Source organism: Carcharodon carcharias, chromosome 9 (assembly GCF_017639515.1).
Source record: "Carcharodon carcharias isolate sCarCar2 chromosome 9, sCarCar2.pri, whole genome shotgun sequence".
Lineage (NCBI taxonomy): Eukaryota > Metazoa > Chordata > Chondrichthyes > Lamniformes > Lamnidae > Carcharodon > Carcharodon carcharias.
In genome coordinates this window covers 88,839,628-88,857,633 of record NC_054475.1, presented here as the reverse complement: position 1 = coordinate 88,857,633, position 18,006 = coordinate 88,839,628, and the positions used below count along the sequence as shown (strand labels likewise).

General features: G+C 41.8%; 1 protein-coding gene across 2 annotated transcripts in view; it reads right to left on the bottom strand.

Annotated features, from left to right (window-relative positions):
- Positions 1-12,340, bottom strand: part of rab41 (RAB41, member RAS oncogene family) — a 41,858-nt gene extending 29,518 nt beyond the window's left edge. For both annotated transcript variants that reach the window (XM_041194786.1, XM_041194789.1), the window contains exons 1-3: positions 12,181-12,340; positions 5,597-5,655; positions 2,965-3,018 (exon numbers count right to left, since the gene is read on the bottom strand). In XM_041194786.1, coding sequence (XP_041050720.1) covers positions 2,965-3,018; positions 5,597-5,655; positions 12,181-12,253 — 186 coding nt within the window. In that variant the 5' untranslated portion in view covers positions 12,254-12,340. The remainder of the gene's footprint in view (positions 1-2,964; positions 3,019-5,596; positions 5,656-12,180) is intronic.
- Positions 12,341-18,006: the final 5,666 nt, after the last annotated feature.

Sequence of the window (18,006 nt, the reverse complement as noted above, 5' to 3'; positions counted from 1 at the left end):
TACCCACGTGCTAATTTTTTGTGATTCATTTATGAGGGCACCTAGATCCCCCTCTACTGCAGCATTCTGCAGTCTCTATTTAACTAACATTCAACTTTTCTGTTCTTCCCGCCAAATGGACAACTTCACATTTTCTCACATTATACTCTATCTGCCAAATTTTGTCCATTCATTCAACCTATCTATATCCTTTTGCAGACTCTGTATTCTTCACAACTTGCCTTCCTACCTATCTTTGTATCATCAGCAAATTTGTCGACAATACTGTCAGTTGCTTCATTCAAGTCATTAATATAGATCATAAATAATTGAGGCCCAGCACTAATCCCTGCAGCACTCCACTAGTTAGTTTGCCAACCTGAAAATGACCCATTTATCCCGACTGTTTCCTCCTCATTTTAGCCAATCTTCTATCAATACTAATATATCATCCCCAACACCATGAGCTCATATCTTCTGCAGTAACCTTTTACGTGGCACTTTTTTGAATGCCTTTTGGAAATCCAAGTGCACTATATCTACTTATTCCCCTTTATCCATCCTGCTTGCTACATCCTCAAAGAACTCTAATAAATTTGTCAAACATAATTTCCCTTTCACAAAATCATGTTAATTCTACCCAATTGTATTATGGCTTTCTAAATGGCCTGTCACTACTTCCTTAATAATGGATTCTAGCATTTTCCCAATGGCAGATGTAGACTAACTGGCCTACAGTTTCCTACTTTCTGTCTCCCTCTTTTCTTGAACAGTGGTATTACATTTGCAGTCTACTTATCCACTGGGACCTTTCCAGAATTTAGGGAATTTTGGAAGATCACAACCAGTGCATCCACCATGTCTACAGCCACTTCCTTCAAGCCCCTGGGATGCAGGCCATCAAGTCCAGGAGACCTGTCAGCCTTTGGTTCTATTTGTTTTCCTTATATGTTCTGTCCAGTGATAGTGATTGTTTTATGTTCCTCTGTCCCTTTTGCCCCCTGTTTTTCTATTCTTGTGTCCTCTGTTTTATGCTGGATTTTCAGGAGGCATTTTGCAAGATGCCACAAGACCTGTAAGAAATTTAAGACAATAAAGAAATTGTAGCAACATGTACAAAGATACTAGGACACAAAAGCAGATGGTGGGGTTAAACCTGTGTAGTTTAAACTGACGTAATGTGGCATTTCCGTGGGATATTTGCTGGGGACTCTCGTTTTCTATTTATATAAATACAGTGATTGCAGACGCAAAAGGCTACAACCATATGGTAGGCCCAAAAATCGGGACTTCAACTGGTTCAAAGGTTAGAAGTCCAGTGGGAGTCAAACATCTGAGTTCTGAGATCAAAAGCAGTTGCACCAACATTTTCACCCTCGGGAGCTTTTAAATGGAAAACTTACTTGTATACTCAGGGAATTAGGCAATCTAAAAAGATCATTCAGAAACTAAAAACAAAATGATCTACCAATTTCTGCTGAAGTAATGTAATACTTCCCTCTTCCATTAAGGTAGATAATTGAGATTCCACTGTACTGTATGCAGCATTGCATCAATGGATAAAACATGAAATCAGCTCAGAACACACTGTCATTAGAGTAGGCAATTTCAAGTGCACTACCAAAGGGCTTCCCTTAGTCCCCTCCAATCTGAGCCACCAATTGAAGTCATATGTCCAGATTAATTAATACAGCCTGGGGAGTCAGGAATGAATAGACCTGCTAACAAACATTCAGTTTCTGCATAAGTAACCAGTTCCAGTCTCACATGTAGACATTTTCATTCAAAAAAATTATCAGGAGCAAAACTCCTGATCATTTTAATATCTTTTACCTACTTGGATGTCTAGTTTCTCTGACTGGAGATATAGTCTGCATCATGAAGAAAAGTAACAAAACTGGAGCATTTTCAGTGCAGCTCCTTACATTTCACAAGCAATGCTATCTGCTAATCACTATTAAATAAGAAAATGAAAAAAACGTTTTTGAGACTTGGTTTAGTTGACAGATGCACCATGTTGTACGGCAATGGATTAAACTGTTCTAAATTAACTAATCTCAACCAGGATCATGGCAGATGTTACACAATTAGCCTCAGCAGTTAGTACTCACAGGCTGGGTGAAGGGGAAACATATCAAATAAGCTGGAGCCCACATTCCCAATTCCTATAACCTGTATTTTGTAACCTATGTTCCTGGGCTGGAAACTATGCCTCAAAATTAGGTGAAAACATGATCAGACTACATGAATAGCCTACTCATCATTTAGGCTCTCACATGAAACATGCCTAATTGGACAAGATACTCGAAGGGAACTAGAGTGTTAATGAAATCACATACCAGTATGGGATAACATCTTCAGGAGAAAACAATAAGACAAGGGTATTATGGTTTTGTAACACATGGGTAGTCTACAAAATTAACAACCCAGTAATTGCAGCACCCTTTCTAATGCTCTGATAATCAGAACTGTATGTGGACTTGAAAACATAATTTCTCTTCAGTACAGTCTTTCAGATCTCCTAGTGCATAATTATCCTGCAGAATTAATCAAATTCATGCAGTACTTCTTGACAACCAAATCACAGTCCTGCAAGAACTCACTTGCACCGAACACCAGCTCACAACCTATAAATGATTTCAATTTATTATTTTGTTTTCTTTTTAAATACAGATTCTGGAATAATTCAGCACTAGTTTAGAGGGCAAGAAAGAAAATATTTCTGCCTCAATTCAGGCAGGCTTAGGGTGAAGCAGTTACCATAATCTGTAAGATGAAAGGTCGCACACATTTTAATTTTATTTCCACCCTGCTGATTGGTCTGCTGAATAACAAATCCAGAAGCTTCCAATGAGCATCCCCCATAGAACAACCAATGCCTTTCAACCAAAACTTAAGCAAAGCTAAAGTGTGTGTGTACACAAGATGAAAGTACTGGTTTGAGATACAAGAACTCTTATTAGGTGTAAATGTGATCATACTCACCGTCCGATCTTCCAAATACATTGTTTTCGACAGGAAATCAATTCCAATTGTTGCCTGGAAACAAAACACCAGAGTGAAATGAAGCAAAATGTATCTATACTGATCATAGGAACAACAGGCCAGTTCAAAATTCGCAACACTCAAGATTAAGAGAAAAAAAAAGAATAGTTAGATTTTAGAAAAACAACAGCTCATTAGACAATTTCCCTGCAAAAGTATTTGATTTAAAATTGCCTAGCACATTTAAAAAGGGAAGTGTATGGTCACCTTTTGAAAAGTCAGCTTAAGAATATAGAACTTTAATGCCACTGTTTTGACTCCTTTCCCCATAGAAAACAAAGAGTGCAAAAATTGGGATAATTGGTACCCCTCTTTTGGGCACTATGAGTGCCCTTCGAACTTCAAAATGGCATTTGTAGTGCAAATGCACACTTTTGGGGTAAATCATTTCGGGCATTGGCAGGCATAGGCACAGTTGGCAGCTGAAGATGTGCAAAACAGGCAGATCATAAACTCAGTGTACAACGCTGATCTGATGCCAGTAATGTCATTTTGGAGTTCAGCTATCAAGCTAATGTCTCTTAACCTCACACAACTGAATGTGCATTTAGCAACAGGAAGGACCCCCTCCAGTGCTATTTAAAGGAGTAATCAACTACGTATAGGCCAGCTGCTGGTTCAATTCTTCTGGCTGTTGCTTTGATTCTACAAGTATTTCATGCTTTGTACCAATACTTAAAATTTCAGAAGTCTAAGGGTATGTGTGGCAGGTGTTGATTAATTGTTCATGACTTCATGCATCTGCACAAACTAATTGCTCCAAGACGTGTGTAGTGATAGGCATTCTCCTTGGATTACAGCATGATGCAGCGAATGAACAGAAGGCTAGCAGAGCAGGACAAGCTGCAAGAGGAAAAAGGAAAGAGCAGGTGGAGAAGAAAAGCTCTCAGGGGGCCTTTCCATCCAGTGTGTTAGGGAGCAATTCTCCAGCATGAATCTCAGCAAGGAGAAATGTGCAAGATGTCTGCTTTTCAATAAGGACAGCTTCAATGAAACTGGTCAACAGTTGGAATCACAACTGCAACCTCAGAATAAGGCAATGATCGCATTCCAAATGGTGATTGCGGTAATGAACCTTTATGCAGCTGGCTCCTTCCTGGCTTTAGTTGAGATATTTGCAATATCTCGCAGTTCGCCATCCACGATTGCATATGGTAGGTTACTGAGGCTCTCTATGCAATGAGAACCAACTACAGTTCATTCTGTTTTGGCAGAGTGAAGCAGTTTCAGTGAACACATGGCTTTGGTAGCATTGCATGCTTCCCCCACAGTGCAGGCTCCCTTGAGTGCATATTAAGGGAAGATAACATTAATTTATAAATTTGGTTTAGAATGTTTATTTGGTGGAGACATTTGTTTTTGCATTGTGACTGTGAGTAGTAGAGCAATGGGAGCATTGTTTAAGCACTCCAATGATCTGTTCCATTCAATTGTGTGATAGCATGGGCTTTCGTTTTATGCATGCTGTGCATGCAAGGGTTGCACAGTGGAGTTATCAGCCATGTGGTTAGCAGTCAATATCTCTTGTCACCCAGTAGCCACCCTTCAGTTTACTGTGCTAGGCCAAATATAACTGGAACAGTGGACTACCGCAAATGAACCAGGCAATGACCTGCATGACTTACTGTCCATGGTCACACACCAGCTGGACGCTACAGTGCAAAATTAATATGCATCACCTGCAAAGGAAATTAATTTTGCACTGTAGCGTCCAGCTGGTGTGTGACCATGGACAGTAAATCATGCAGGTCAATGCCTGGTTCATTTGCGGTAGTCCACTGTTCCAGTTATATTTGGCCTAGCACAGTAAACTGAAGGGTGGCTACTGGGTGACAAGAGATATTGACTGCTAACCACATGGCTGATAACTCCACTGTGCAACCCATGCATGCACAACATGCATAAAACGAAAGCCCATGCTATCACACAATTGAATGGAACAGATCATTGGAGTGCTTAAACAATGCTCCCATTGCTCTACTACTCAGTCACAATGCAAAAACAAATGTCTCCACAAAATAAACATTCTAAACCAAATTTATAAATTAATGTTATCTTGCAGACAAAAAGTCTACTAATTACCCTAGAGCATTCCCCCTTAGTGCCCATCTTCCCTGTGTATTTGTCTATCCTAGTGCTCCAATGCATTGCTACCCCAGTGGTTGCAGTATGGTTGATGGAAGACTGCTGACTTTCAGTGAAGAGCACAGATGGCCTTGCAGGGTGACTGCGAGCAGCTCTGAGTTTAGAAAGCTCAGCTGTGGACTGCATCATCATTACAAATTAAATACATTAAAATTTGGGAAACAGAAATAATATCCTGAAGATGGCACAATCACTTCTCCAGCTAAGAAGTTGTGAAATCTACTTAGCCCTCTGCTATTATCACACAGTAACAATCACCTCAGCCCCATGCAATATATCTTCCAGTATCCTAATGGCCTGTTCATAAAGGATTTGGACTTTGACATGACTGTTTCCTAGACCCCGCTGCTAATAACAGAAACTCAGCACAAGGACACAGAAGTACTGCAAAACACGGAGCTAGATACTGGCCTACTGAATCACTCACCTGGTAAGTGTTGTCGAAACTGTCATACATAAACCTGGTTATCAGAGAGGTCTTTCCAACTGTAACAAAACAACATTCCTCAAATTAGCAAACATACTTTATAGATTAAAGGAATATCATTTAGAAGAGAAGACACAAATATCACGCACAATTAAAGGAAACAAAGGCTATCAGAACAGCCGAGAGATTAAAGGAGAAAGAAGTAGCAGGTAATTTCAGTTGCAATGGTAAAAGCTTTTTTCAGCTACGTTGGGTGTAAAAGGCTGCATTCAGCCATTGAAAGACACTTTAGAGAAGATTTGTACGGACTCCCAAGGTATGGCAATTGGGTTAAATGTTTTTTTTTCATCAAGATTCACTACTGCTGTCAATCCTAAACAAACTGCTGGAAGGAAATTATTAATAAGACTGGCAATGCTTGATGTAAAATCACTATTAATTTGTCTTCTTATTGTAGTAATGTTTGCTTTTAGCATTTGTTAAAATTGTAACACTTTAAAATAGTTACAAGTATACAACAATTATCAGGTCTCAGCGCAATGCTCCCCCATTCTGTTGCATACACAACCTTTTAAGTATGCCTTTTCTTTGTGTTATTTTACCCTGCTTCTTGCCCAGGAGAGCAACTAGTCGAAGCTGAAATCAAACCCAGGCTCCTACATGAAAGATTATTCAAATGATTGTCAAGCTGGGCTTACACAGTATTCAGAATCAGTTCAACCAACTGCATGATCAAAAATTAAATACGTTATTCTCTATTTTCTACGTGGACTGAAGAAACGCTCCAGCACAGGTATTTGCATGATTGTGATATTAGGTAAAAAAAAAACACTGAACTGCTTTGGTTTTTAGAAAATACTTGGGTCTTAATTTAAATTTAAAAATCTCAACATAACATTGATGCATATTGCTCCTTTAGGTAGAGAACTCTAAGCCCCATTAAGGATACTCAATAGCCTGTACAGTACAGCAATGTAGAGTATGTTGATAAATAGTCACCTCTGAAAGAATTTGCTACTGTCATGGCATTTAGTGTTTGACTGGAAAATCTGGAATTGTAGGTGAAATTACACTGAAAAGGGGAATAAGCATCCAGGAAGAAGCTCTGCATGCCTGATCAATAGATTGCAGTAAAATTAATGTGGTGAAAGTGGGATTTCATACAATGGCCATTTGAGCTATGAAAAAAATCAGTGATGGGTTTGGGGTTGTCTTTGGAGGGATTTGGACTGTAACACTAGGGTAAAGGTCATGGCACGGAGAATGTCACATACGCACATTATGCAACATGAAAAGTTTTAAGAGGAATTTTTCCAGTAACAACTTGATAACAATGTATTGAATTAACCAACTGACAGATGGACTACTCATCTGTCTGGAGAATGTTCAGAGACAACAGAATTATTGATCAATAGGAACTATTACATTTAAGTCAATAACCAACAAATAGGAAATTAGCAATAGGCAGCGCTGACCTCTGACTCCACAATGCTAATGCCAACTGGCAGACCAGAATTTAATCTCACCCATTTTAGTGTCCGCCTGATCAAACTATTAGAATGATGTTACCATGCGCAGCAAGGCTTATTCTCAAAGATTTCAAAGGCCAAGTATTTCGAGAAGCCATTCTGTGAATCCACACACTAAAAATAAATGATATGGGTTTGGATCCAGGGGCACAATACCAAAATTAAATGCAACTTAAAAAAAGATTGTGTGATTAACTGTAAAAAGGACTGAAAATGATTTCACTAGAAAAGTGGGTGGATAGATGTCAAATTAAATCCAATGCAGAGAAAAAAATTAGATTATGAGATTGCAGAGCTCTGAGATGCAGAGGGATCTAAGTGACCTAGTGCAGGTACAAGTAATTAGGAAAGCTAATAGAATGCTATTGTTTATTGCGAGGGGAATTTAATACAAAAATAGGGCGGTTATGCTTCCGTTATGCAGGGCATTGGTGAGACCACATCTGGAGTACTGTATACAGTATTGGTCTCCTTATTTAACGAACAATGTAAATGCGTTGAAAGCAGTTCAGAGAAGGTTTACCAGACTAATACCTGGAATGGTCTTATGAGGAAAGGTTGGACAGGCTAGGCTTGTATCTGCTGAAGTTTAGAAGAGAAAGGGGTAACTTAATTGAAACATACAAGATCCTGAGGGGTCTTGCCAAAGTGAATGTGGAGAGGATGTTTTCTCTTGTAGGAGAATCTAAAAATAAGGGGTTGCCCATGTAAGTCAGAGATGAGGAGAAATTTTCTCTCTCAAAAGGTCGTGGGTCTTTGGAACTCTCTTCCTCAAAAGGTGGTGGAAGCAGAAACTTTGAATATTTTTAAGGCAGAGGTAGATGGATTCTTGATTAGTAAGGGGGTGAAAGATTATTGGGGGTAGGTGGGAATGTCAACTTGAATTTATAAATCAGATCAGCCATGATCTTACTTAATAGCAGAGCAGGCTCCAAGGGCCAAGTAGCCTACTCTTGCTCATAATTTGTATGGTCGTATACATCTTGGGAGGAATAAGCAAGCAGAGAAACTATACACTAACTGGTAAAACATTAACAGAGCAAACACTAAGGGATTCAGATACACAAGTCCTGAAAAGGCAAGGACAATTTGATAAAGCTGTTTAAAAAGTACATAGGATCCTTTAGCTTTGACAAGTGGCACTGATAGTTCTAATCTAGTTCTACCGTTGCAGCATTAACCAGCTACATCAGTCAGTCCTGTTAGCAAAAACACAAACGCGTGATCCTACTATTTTTATTTCAGATTGTACGGATACAAATAATTAATTCTTTAAACATTGTTTTTAAGAAGTGTCTTTTAACATGAAGCAGTTTTCCCATCAAGTTCAAGAGAGATTAAATTTTCATCAGGCACGTGGACAGCACAGACAGACTAGTTTGTGCAAGTGGGCACAGGGACAATGCTTCCATCCTGCAACTGATGTCACAGAAATGAAGAAGTCTTATTATCTCAACCAAGATTTCCAAATAAAATTAATTCATCAAGGTATCAAAGAGTACCAAATTAAGATATTACTTACACAAAAATAAAGCAATTCTTTCCAGGCACACATTACTAATAATCAGAGTCTCAGACATCCCATTGCAGTCTGTCTTCATTCTAATTCTTCAGAGTATAAACACTGCTGGCAGTGCAGTAGTGCTGGGTATCAATTGGAATATTGGTCTAGGAATAGTCAGTACAAGTGGCATGATGCACCGTACATACATTGTACGTGCACAGGACCATGTTAACAGTGTTATCCAAACACCTCAGTGCATACAATTCATAAGGGAATAACTTGGAATTACAAAGAAATCAACAAGATTGGGGAGGTTCATGGGGAAGGGTGAATGTGAAGACTCACAGCCAGCTGCTTGCAGAATTCCAGGCAGGTAGGCAGGGTTAAAGTCTGAAGAGGTAAATGCCACCAAACGAGGGAAAATAACCTCCCTAAAATATGTCTCTGCAGTTCTGGACAGAGAAAATCCCATGTATTCAGTTTACATACATGCTTAGGATATTATGAGCCATACAACCCATTGAGTCTGTGACAGCTCTGTTAAAACAATTCAAAACTATTTGCATTGCCCTGTTTTCACTTCATTGCCCTGTAATCTTCCTCTGTTTTCACTATCGATTCCTTCAAAGATGCAAGAAAGGACACTGCACATAAGAAGAGTACCACAGATGTTCTTGGGCAAAGGCACTTTTGAGACCATCAGTATGAAGCCTTGCAGAAAGCAAATGGGGAAGAGCAGCTACCGAAATCTAACTCCACCAGGCATTAAGCTTCTAATGGATGTCATAAGTCAGCCCTTGGTCCAGTCAAATATAGTGATGATCAGCCATAATCAGAGAAAATAGCAAGATAGAAGAGCCGGTTTGAAACCTTGCAGGACTGCCTCCTAAAGAGGTATCTCTGAAGTTCTGCAAGCAAATGAAGCAATACCATTTCCCAAAATCAAGTAATCCTTCAAATTGGAAACAAAGGCTTCCATAAAGAAACTCATGATTGGGCTGCCCACAACAGATGTGGAATATCTGTTGAAATGTCATGGACAGGCATAAACCAAATCCCAACATCAACTGACACTTGATGTCTAGCAGCAAGAGATCATGCTCAAAGGCTAGAAGGGTGGATTAATAATCCCAATTGAGAAAGGGGAATGCAGCAAAACCTTATATGAAAGCTACAAGAGGAATACCCTCCTGTCGAACAAGAGATGGCTGCAGCAAAGTAGTTCACACTCAGTAGATCCACCACTGACAGAAGTCTGCAGCTCATCATAACCCAAGCATTCAGCACACCAAAAGAAACACTATTCACAGGCCATAAATGTGTGTGTTACAAGGCAAAGATCTTCATATTTAGAATTCCCCGGCCTGCATTGGTCAAATGTGAGATCCAGGACCTAGCTGTAGTGTGCAACATCTGATTTGGCAAATAGGAACTCAATTTGATTAATTCTAAAGCAAGTGGATGCTCCAGATAAATTTGCCCAACTCATTCAACTCCAATACGAAGGGAGAAGTTTGCATGTGCATATGCAATGATGCCAGCACCTTACTCAAACTGGACCTGGAGTTTGGCGAGTGTACTTTAACCAGCCCTGGCCCGTTTCTGCTACCAGTGGACTGCTTCTTGGCAAATTCAGCTAGTCAAAGCATGAATGGCACTGAGCTAAATTTAGAAAGTTTCACTGACTTCAACTATGGCGACAAAATTGCTATTCTAGCAGTAATGCTAGAAATAATAAACTTGGCAGTAAGTATCCTCAAAAATGATTTTGCAACTGTAGGTTTTGAGCTCAATTGGCAAGAAACCAAAGTACATAATATTGGAGATTCAAATCCTCTTTCCACCACTGTAAACACCAAAACTGAATTTTCTGTAATATTGCTCAGTTTTGAAGAAATTTTATACCTAAAATATGAGCTGTCAATCCTGCCTGACCAGCTAAATATGACATTTTCTGCTTGTGTCAGCTCTTTATCCAGATTGGAAGGGATACTGGAGTGTCACTCATACCCAATGGATTATATCTCAGCATAAACAACAGGGAAAATGTTTACTGACTGATCAGAGTCATAGTCATAGAGTTATACAGCACAGAAACAGGCCCATCATAACCATGCCAGCCATCAAGCACCCAGCTATTCTATTTCCAGCACTTGGCCCGTAGTCCTGTACGCTTATCCAAATAATTCTTGAACGTTGTGAGGGCTCCTGCCTCTACCACCCCTTCAGGCAAAGTGTTCCAGATTCCAACCATTCTCTGCGTGAAAAAATATTTCCCCAAATCCCCACTAAGCCTCCTGCCCTTATGTTAAATCTATGCCCCCTGGCTACTGACACCTCACCTCCACTATGCCTCTCCTAATTCTGTGCCCCCTCAGTCTTCTCTGCTATAAGGAAAACAACCCTAGCCTATCCAGTCTCTCTGATCAGTTAACTCTATATAAGATATATAAGAAGTGCAACACATTGAAAAGGAACTTCACACATAAGATTCCTAAATAGTGCATGTTTATGCAGCAATGTAAGATCCTAACAAGTCAGCAAGAAGAGCTGTCTCTAAACACACAAAGGATTGTTGACAACAAGGATAGAGAAAAAACAACAAATTGAAAGAACAAATAGTTTTCCTACAATGACAAAGGTGGTGTTCTAATTACTTGGAAAGAGGAGAAAAGAGGCTGGGGAAAGTCAAAAGGGGTTAACTGACATAACCAGGAATGAAATCACAGAGAAAAGTTCCCAAACTTAAGATGAGCACACAGACATTTGGTTTTCCCCAATGTGGAGAACTCTACACAGATTCCAAATAACAAAACACTTTGATATTCGAGGGATCAAAATCCAATCCAGCATATTTAGTAGGCAGAAACCATTTCTTCTGGAAGGAGCTTTGGCAGGGAGATGTGTGCTGTGAGGCTAACTCCTCTTCCACTGTGCTAAGTGCCTGATCACCGTATATCAGCCATTCCTATAACTTTTTCCCTCTGTCACAAATCCATCTGACAGTTAAATCCTGGAACTTCTAAAGGTGACGATCACCAGAGACATGGCTAAAAAAGCACACATCGGATCTACTTTGGGATTTTTCATTCATTGAAAAAAAAAGTAAAATACACCAAGCGCCTTGTTTTCTGAAGCCCTGAAGGATGAAATGCGGAAGATCCCAAACAATTGGAAGATAGACTGAAGGATACTAGCCACTAAAAATAAGCAGCGTAGAGAAATGAAACAAGGGAGAGCCGGGTGAGCGCTCCAAACGTCTCTCAATCAGGTTGATCAGTCTTAAGTTTCTAGGTAGGTGGGGGGTGTGGTTGGCGGGGAAGAATATCCTTCAACGAGGTCATTGCTCTTAGATCCGAGGCTCAATGGGGCGGCTTCCTTCTCTTAGCTCAGTCACAGAAACCGGGCCTTGAAGTCACAGCAAAGACCGCGGCCTCGGAGCCTGCCTGAAAGGCCCGGATGCTCCTGCCGCGCTGTCCTCGCTTGCCGCAAGCCAGCTCTTGCTCACGACAGTCCGAGGCTCATCCGCGGGCCTAGCGTCGGTCACTCACCGCTCTGTTCGCCCAGGAAGACGAGCTTAAACTTGCGCAAGGGATTTCCGAACTCTCCGCCTCCGCCGGACATAATGATGGTGCTAAAAGCGAAAGGGAATGGGAGCGAAACCGTCCGATCAGCAAGACAAGCCCGTCACCGCAGCAACAAGTGCGTCACTTCCGCTAGCCCCGCCCCTGCTCGTCAGGTTGCTTGGTGACTGTAATAGGCCAGACGATCCACTGGACTACCTCTCAGGATGGGAACATGGAGTTGAGTGTGGCGTTTAACAAGAGGAGAAAGAGAGAGGAGGAAAGGCCTTTTTATGTGATTCCAACTCTGTGAAGTGTCTTGGGACATGTACAATATACAGTCTCTCTTATAAATGCAAGTTATTATTTTTATTGGGGTGAGGAAAATATAAAAGAATGGCCAGGCACTCTCCCATAAGGGGACCCTAGTAGCCAGCTTGCCTCTAGGCTGATTCATAATGCCCAGGAAGTGAACAGGGAAGCCTTAACACCATACTTGGGTTAATTGGAAGGTACCCTACATAAACTTGAGCTTCTCCAAAGCTCTGCTGGCCCATATGTCCCAGTTGAGTCAAGGCCAGTTCACTTGTCAGCCCTGTGCACGCTGACCTTCCAGCCCAGCAAGGTCTCAATTTTAAACTTCTTGTACAAAATCAAAATGCTGCGAATGCTAGAAATCTGAGATACCCTCCTTCATGTGTAGCACTACCACTGTGCTAAATGGGTTAGATATCAAACAGCTGTAGCAACTCAAAACTGAACATTCATGAGGTTCCGTGGGCCATCAGCAGCAGCAGAATTATAAACACAGTCTCATGGCCTGGCATATCCCTCACTCCCATTACCAAAGCTGGGGGATCAACCCTGGTTCAATGAAGAATGCAGGAGGGTATACCAGGAGATGCAGCAGGCATACCTAAAAAGAGGTGTCAGCCTGGTAAAGCTCCAGCACAGGACTACTTGCATGTCAAGCAGTGGAAGCAGCATTTGATAGCCAGAGCTAAGCAATCCCACAACTAATGGATCAGATCTAAGGTCTGCAGAGCTGTCACATCCAGTCGTGAACAGCTAACTGGAGGGGGAGGCTTCACAAGTATCCCCATTCTTAATGATGGGGAGCCCAGCACATCAGTGCAAAAGACAAGGCTGAAGAATTTGCAACAATCTGCAGCCAGAAGGACCAAGTGGATGATCCATTTCAGCCTCCTTTTGAGGTCCCCAGTATACCAACCTTCAGCCAATTCAATTCGCTCCACATGACATCAAGAAATGGTTGAAGGCACTGGATACTGCAAAGGCAATGGGGCTGAACAAGAGTATAGCAATAGTACTGAAAACTTATGCTTCAGAACTTGCCGTGCCCCTAGCCAAGCTGTTCCAGCACAGCTACAATGCAGGCATCTACCCAGCAATGTGGAAAATTGCCCAGGTATGTCCTGTCGACTAAAAGCAGGACAAATCCAGCCTGGACAATTACCATCTCATCAGTTTACTCTCAATCATCAGTGAAGTGTTGGAAGGTGTTGTCAACAGTTCTATCAAGCAGTACTTACTCAGCAATAACATCCTCACTGATGCTCAGTTTGTGTTCCCCCATGTCCACTCAGATGCTGACTGCATTACAACCTTGATCCAAACATGGACAAAAGCACTGAACTCAGGAGGTGAGGTTAGACGTCAAGGCAGCATTAAACTGAGTATGGCATCAAGGAGCCCTGGCAAAATTGGAGTCAATGGGAAGAAATGGGGAAATTGCTCCACTGGTTGGAGATAAGCAAGGAGCTAATGGGAGGAAAGATCTTGTGACAGTCTCTATCATGAGGGACAAAGTATTTGACAAACTAATGGGACTAAAGGCAGACAAGTTGCCAGGACCTGATGGCCTGCATCCAAGGGTTTAAAAGGAAGAGGCTGCAGATATAGTGGAGGCATTGGTCAAAATATTTCAGAACTCATTGGATTCCAGGAGCGTCCCAGTGGATTGGAAAACTGCTAATGTGATGTCACTGTTCAAGAAGGGAGGGAGACAAAAAGCCAGAAACTATAGGGCCAATCAGCCTAACATTTGTCATTGGGAAAATGCTAGAGTCCATCATTAAGGAAGAAATAGGACATTTAGAAAAGCTTAATGCAATCAGAGTCAATGTGGTTTTGTGAAAGGGAAATCATGTTTGACAAATTTGGTAGTCCTTTGAGGAAATAGCAAGCAGAGTTGATAAAGGGGAATCAGTAGATGTTGGATTTCCAGAAGGCATTCGATAAGGTGCCATGTAAAAGGTTATTGTACAAGACAGGAGCTCGCCTTATTGGGGATAATGTATTAGCGTGGATTGAAGATTGGTTAACACAAAGAAGACAGAGAATCGGGGGCAGAGTGTAATCTATCCAAATTTGCTGACGATACAAAAATAGGAGGGCATGTTGTGATGAGGACATAAGGAATCTGCAAGGGGGATATAGATAGGTTGAGTGAGTGGGCAAAAAGCTGGCAAATGGAGTTTAATGTAGAAAAGTGTGAGATCATGCACTTTGGTAGGAAGAATCAAAAGGCAGACTATTATTTAAATGGGGAGAAACTCCAAAAAAATGCAGCACAGAGGGATCTGAGTGTTCTTGTGCATTAAACACAAAACGTTAGCATGCAGCTGCAGCAAGTAATTAAGAAGGCAAATGGAATTCGGACCTGTATTGCTAAGGGGTTGGAGTTTAAAAATAAGGAAGTCTTGTTACAACTGTACAGGGTGTTGGTGAGGCCGCACCTGGAGCACTGTGTACAGTTTTGGTCCCCGTATTTACTGGTTTTGGAGGCAGTTCAAAAGAGATTCACTAAGCTGATTCCTAGTATGAATGAGTTGACTTATCAAGAACGGTTAAATAGGTTAGGCCTTTATTCATTAGAGTTTTGAAGAATGGGGAGTGATCTTATTGAAACGTACAAGATTCTGAGGGGGCTTGACAGGGTAGACGCTGAGAAGATTTTCCACTAATGGGGGAATCTTGAACTAGGGGACATAGTTACAGAAGAAGGGGACACTCATTTAAAACTGAGATGCGAAGGAATTTCTTCTATCTGAGGGCAGTGAATGTCTGGGATTATCTACCCCAGAGAGTTATGGAGGCTAGATTACTGAAAGTATTTAAAGAGGAGGTACATAGATTTTTGAAATACCAGGCAGCTGAGGGCTATGAGGAGCTGGCATGAAAGAGGAGTTGAAGCCTGCGGCAGATCAGCCATGATCTTATTGAATGGCGGGACAGGCTTGACGGCTGAATGGCATACTCCTGCTCCTATTTTTATGTTCTTATGACTCATACCTAGCACAAAGGAAGATGATTGTAGTTGTTGGAAATCAATCATCTCAGTCCCAGGAGGTCACTGCAGGAGTTCCTCAGGGTCGTTTCCTATGCCCAACCATCTTCAGCTGCTTCATCAATGACCTTCCCTCCATCATAAGGTCAGAAATAGGGATGTTCGCTGATGATTGCACAATGTTCAGCACCATTCACGACTCCTCAGGAACTGAAGTAGTCTGTGCCCATATGCAATAAAACCTGGACAACATCCAGGCTTGGACTGATAAATGGCAAGTAACATCCATGCCACACAAGTGTCAGGCTGTGACCATCTCCTACAAGAGAGAATCCAACCATCTTCCCTTGGAATTACCATCGCTGAATCCCCCACTATCATCTTCCTGTGGGTTATCATTGACCAGAAACTGAACTAGACCAGCTGTATAAATTCTGTGGCTACAAGAGCAGATCAGAGGCTGGGAATTCTACAGCAAGTAATTCACCTCCTGACTACCCAAAGTCTGTCCACCTATAAGGCACAAATCAAGAGTTGATGGAATACTTTCCACTTGAATGATTGCAGCTGCAACAACATTCAAGAAGCTCAACACCATTCAGAACAAAGCAGCCTGCTTGATTGGCACCCCATTTACCACCTTCAATATTCACTGCTCCCACCACCGACGCACAGTGGCAGCAATAATCACCATCTACAAAATGCCCTGCAGCAACTCACCAAGGCTCCTCCAACAGGACCTCCCAAACCCATGACCTCTACCACCTAGAAGGACAAGGGCAGCACATGCATGAGAACACGACTACCTGCAAGTTCCCCTCCAAGCCACACACCATCCTGACTTTTTAAATTCATTCACGGGATGTGGGCTTCACTGGCTGAGCCAGCATTTATTGTCAATCCCTAGTTGCCCTTGAGAAGATGGTGATGAGTTGCCTTCTTGAACTGCTGCAGTCCATGTGGTGTAGGTACACCCACTGTGCTATTAGGCAGGGAGTTCCAGGATTTTGACCCAGTGACGGTGAAGGAATGATGACATATTCCCAAGTCAGGATGGTGAGCGACTTCGAGGGGAACATCCAAGTGGTGGTGCTGCCCTTATCCTTCTAGGTCGTAGTGGTCATGGGTTTGCAAGGTGCTGTTTAAGGGGTCTTGGTGAGTTGCTGCAATGCATCTTGTAGATGGTACACAGTGTTGCTACTATGCGTCGGTGATGGAAGGAGTGGATGTTTGTGAAAGGGGTGCCAAAAAAGCGAGCTGCTTTGTCCTGGACGGTGTTAAGCTTCTTGAGTGTTATTGGAGCTGCACTCATCCAGGCAAGTGTGGAGTATTCCAACACACTCCTGACTTGTGCCTTGTAGATGGTGGACAGGTTTTGGGGAGTCAGGAGGTGAGTTACTTGTCACAGGATTCCTACCCTCTGCCTTGCTCTTGTAGTCACAACATTTATATGGCTAGTCTAGTTTCTGGTCAATGGTAAGCCCCAGGATGTTGATAGTGGAGGATTCAGTGATGGTAACGTCATTGAACATCAAGGAGCAATGGTTAGATTCTGTCTTGTTGGAGATGGTCATAGCCTGGCACTTGTGTGGTACGAATGTTACTTGCCACTTGTCAGCCCAGGATATTGTCCAGGTCTTGCTGCATTTGGACACGGACTGCTTCAGTACCTGAAGAATCATGAACGGTGCTGAACATTGTGCAACCTTCAGCAAACATCTCCCCTTCTGACCTAATGATGGAAAGAAGGTCATTGATGAAGCAGCTGAAGGTGACTAGGCCAAGGACACTACCCTGAGGAACTCCTGCAGTGATGTCCTGGAGCTGAGATGACTGGCCTCCAACAACCACAACCATCTTTCTTTGTGCTAGGTATGACTCCAACCAGTGGACAGTTTTCCCCCGATTCCCATTGACTCCAGTTTTGCTTGGACTCCTTGATGCCGCACATGGTCAAATGCTGCCTTGATATCAAGGGCAGTCACTCTCACCTCACCACGGGAGTTCAGCTCTATTGTCCTAATTTGACTTGGAATAATATTACCATTCCTTCATTGTTGCTGGGTCAAAATCCTGGAACTCCCTTCCTGACAGCAAAGTTGGTGTACTTATGTCACAACAGTTGGTAAAGGCTGAGTTATTTAAATTCCAGAGGGAAACTTGAACGACTGTCATAACCTATATTTTCAACTGGTATGTTTGAGATGCAGCTCTGAATTCAGAAATGAAACCACTAAGCCGCAAGAAGTTTTTTTTATATAAACTAAATTAAACATTTATCAATTTAACAAGAAAATATACATGTATACAAATTGCTACCATAATAACTTTTAAACAAATACCCAAATTAATCACTCCCAGGTAAACCTTCACCAAGGCAACAATAACCTATAGATTTTAAACAGGCACCAGGCAAAGCACATTTGACCTTATGAATTCATGATGAGGTCCCTTGCAATTTGGTTCCCTCTGCAGACACAGTTGTAGGGCTTACAGGCTGTTTA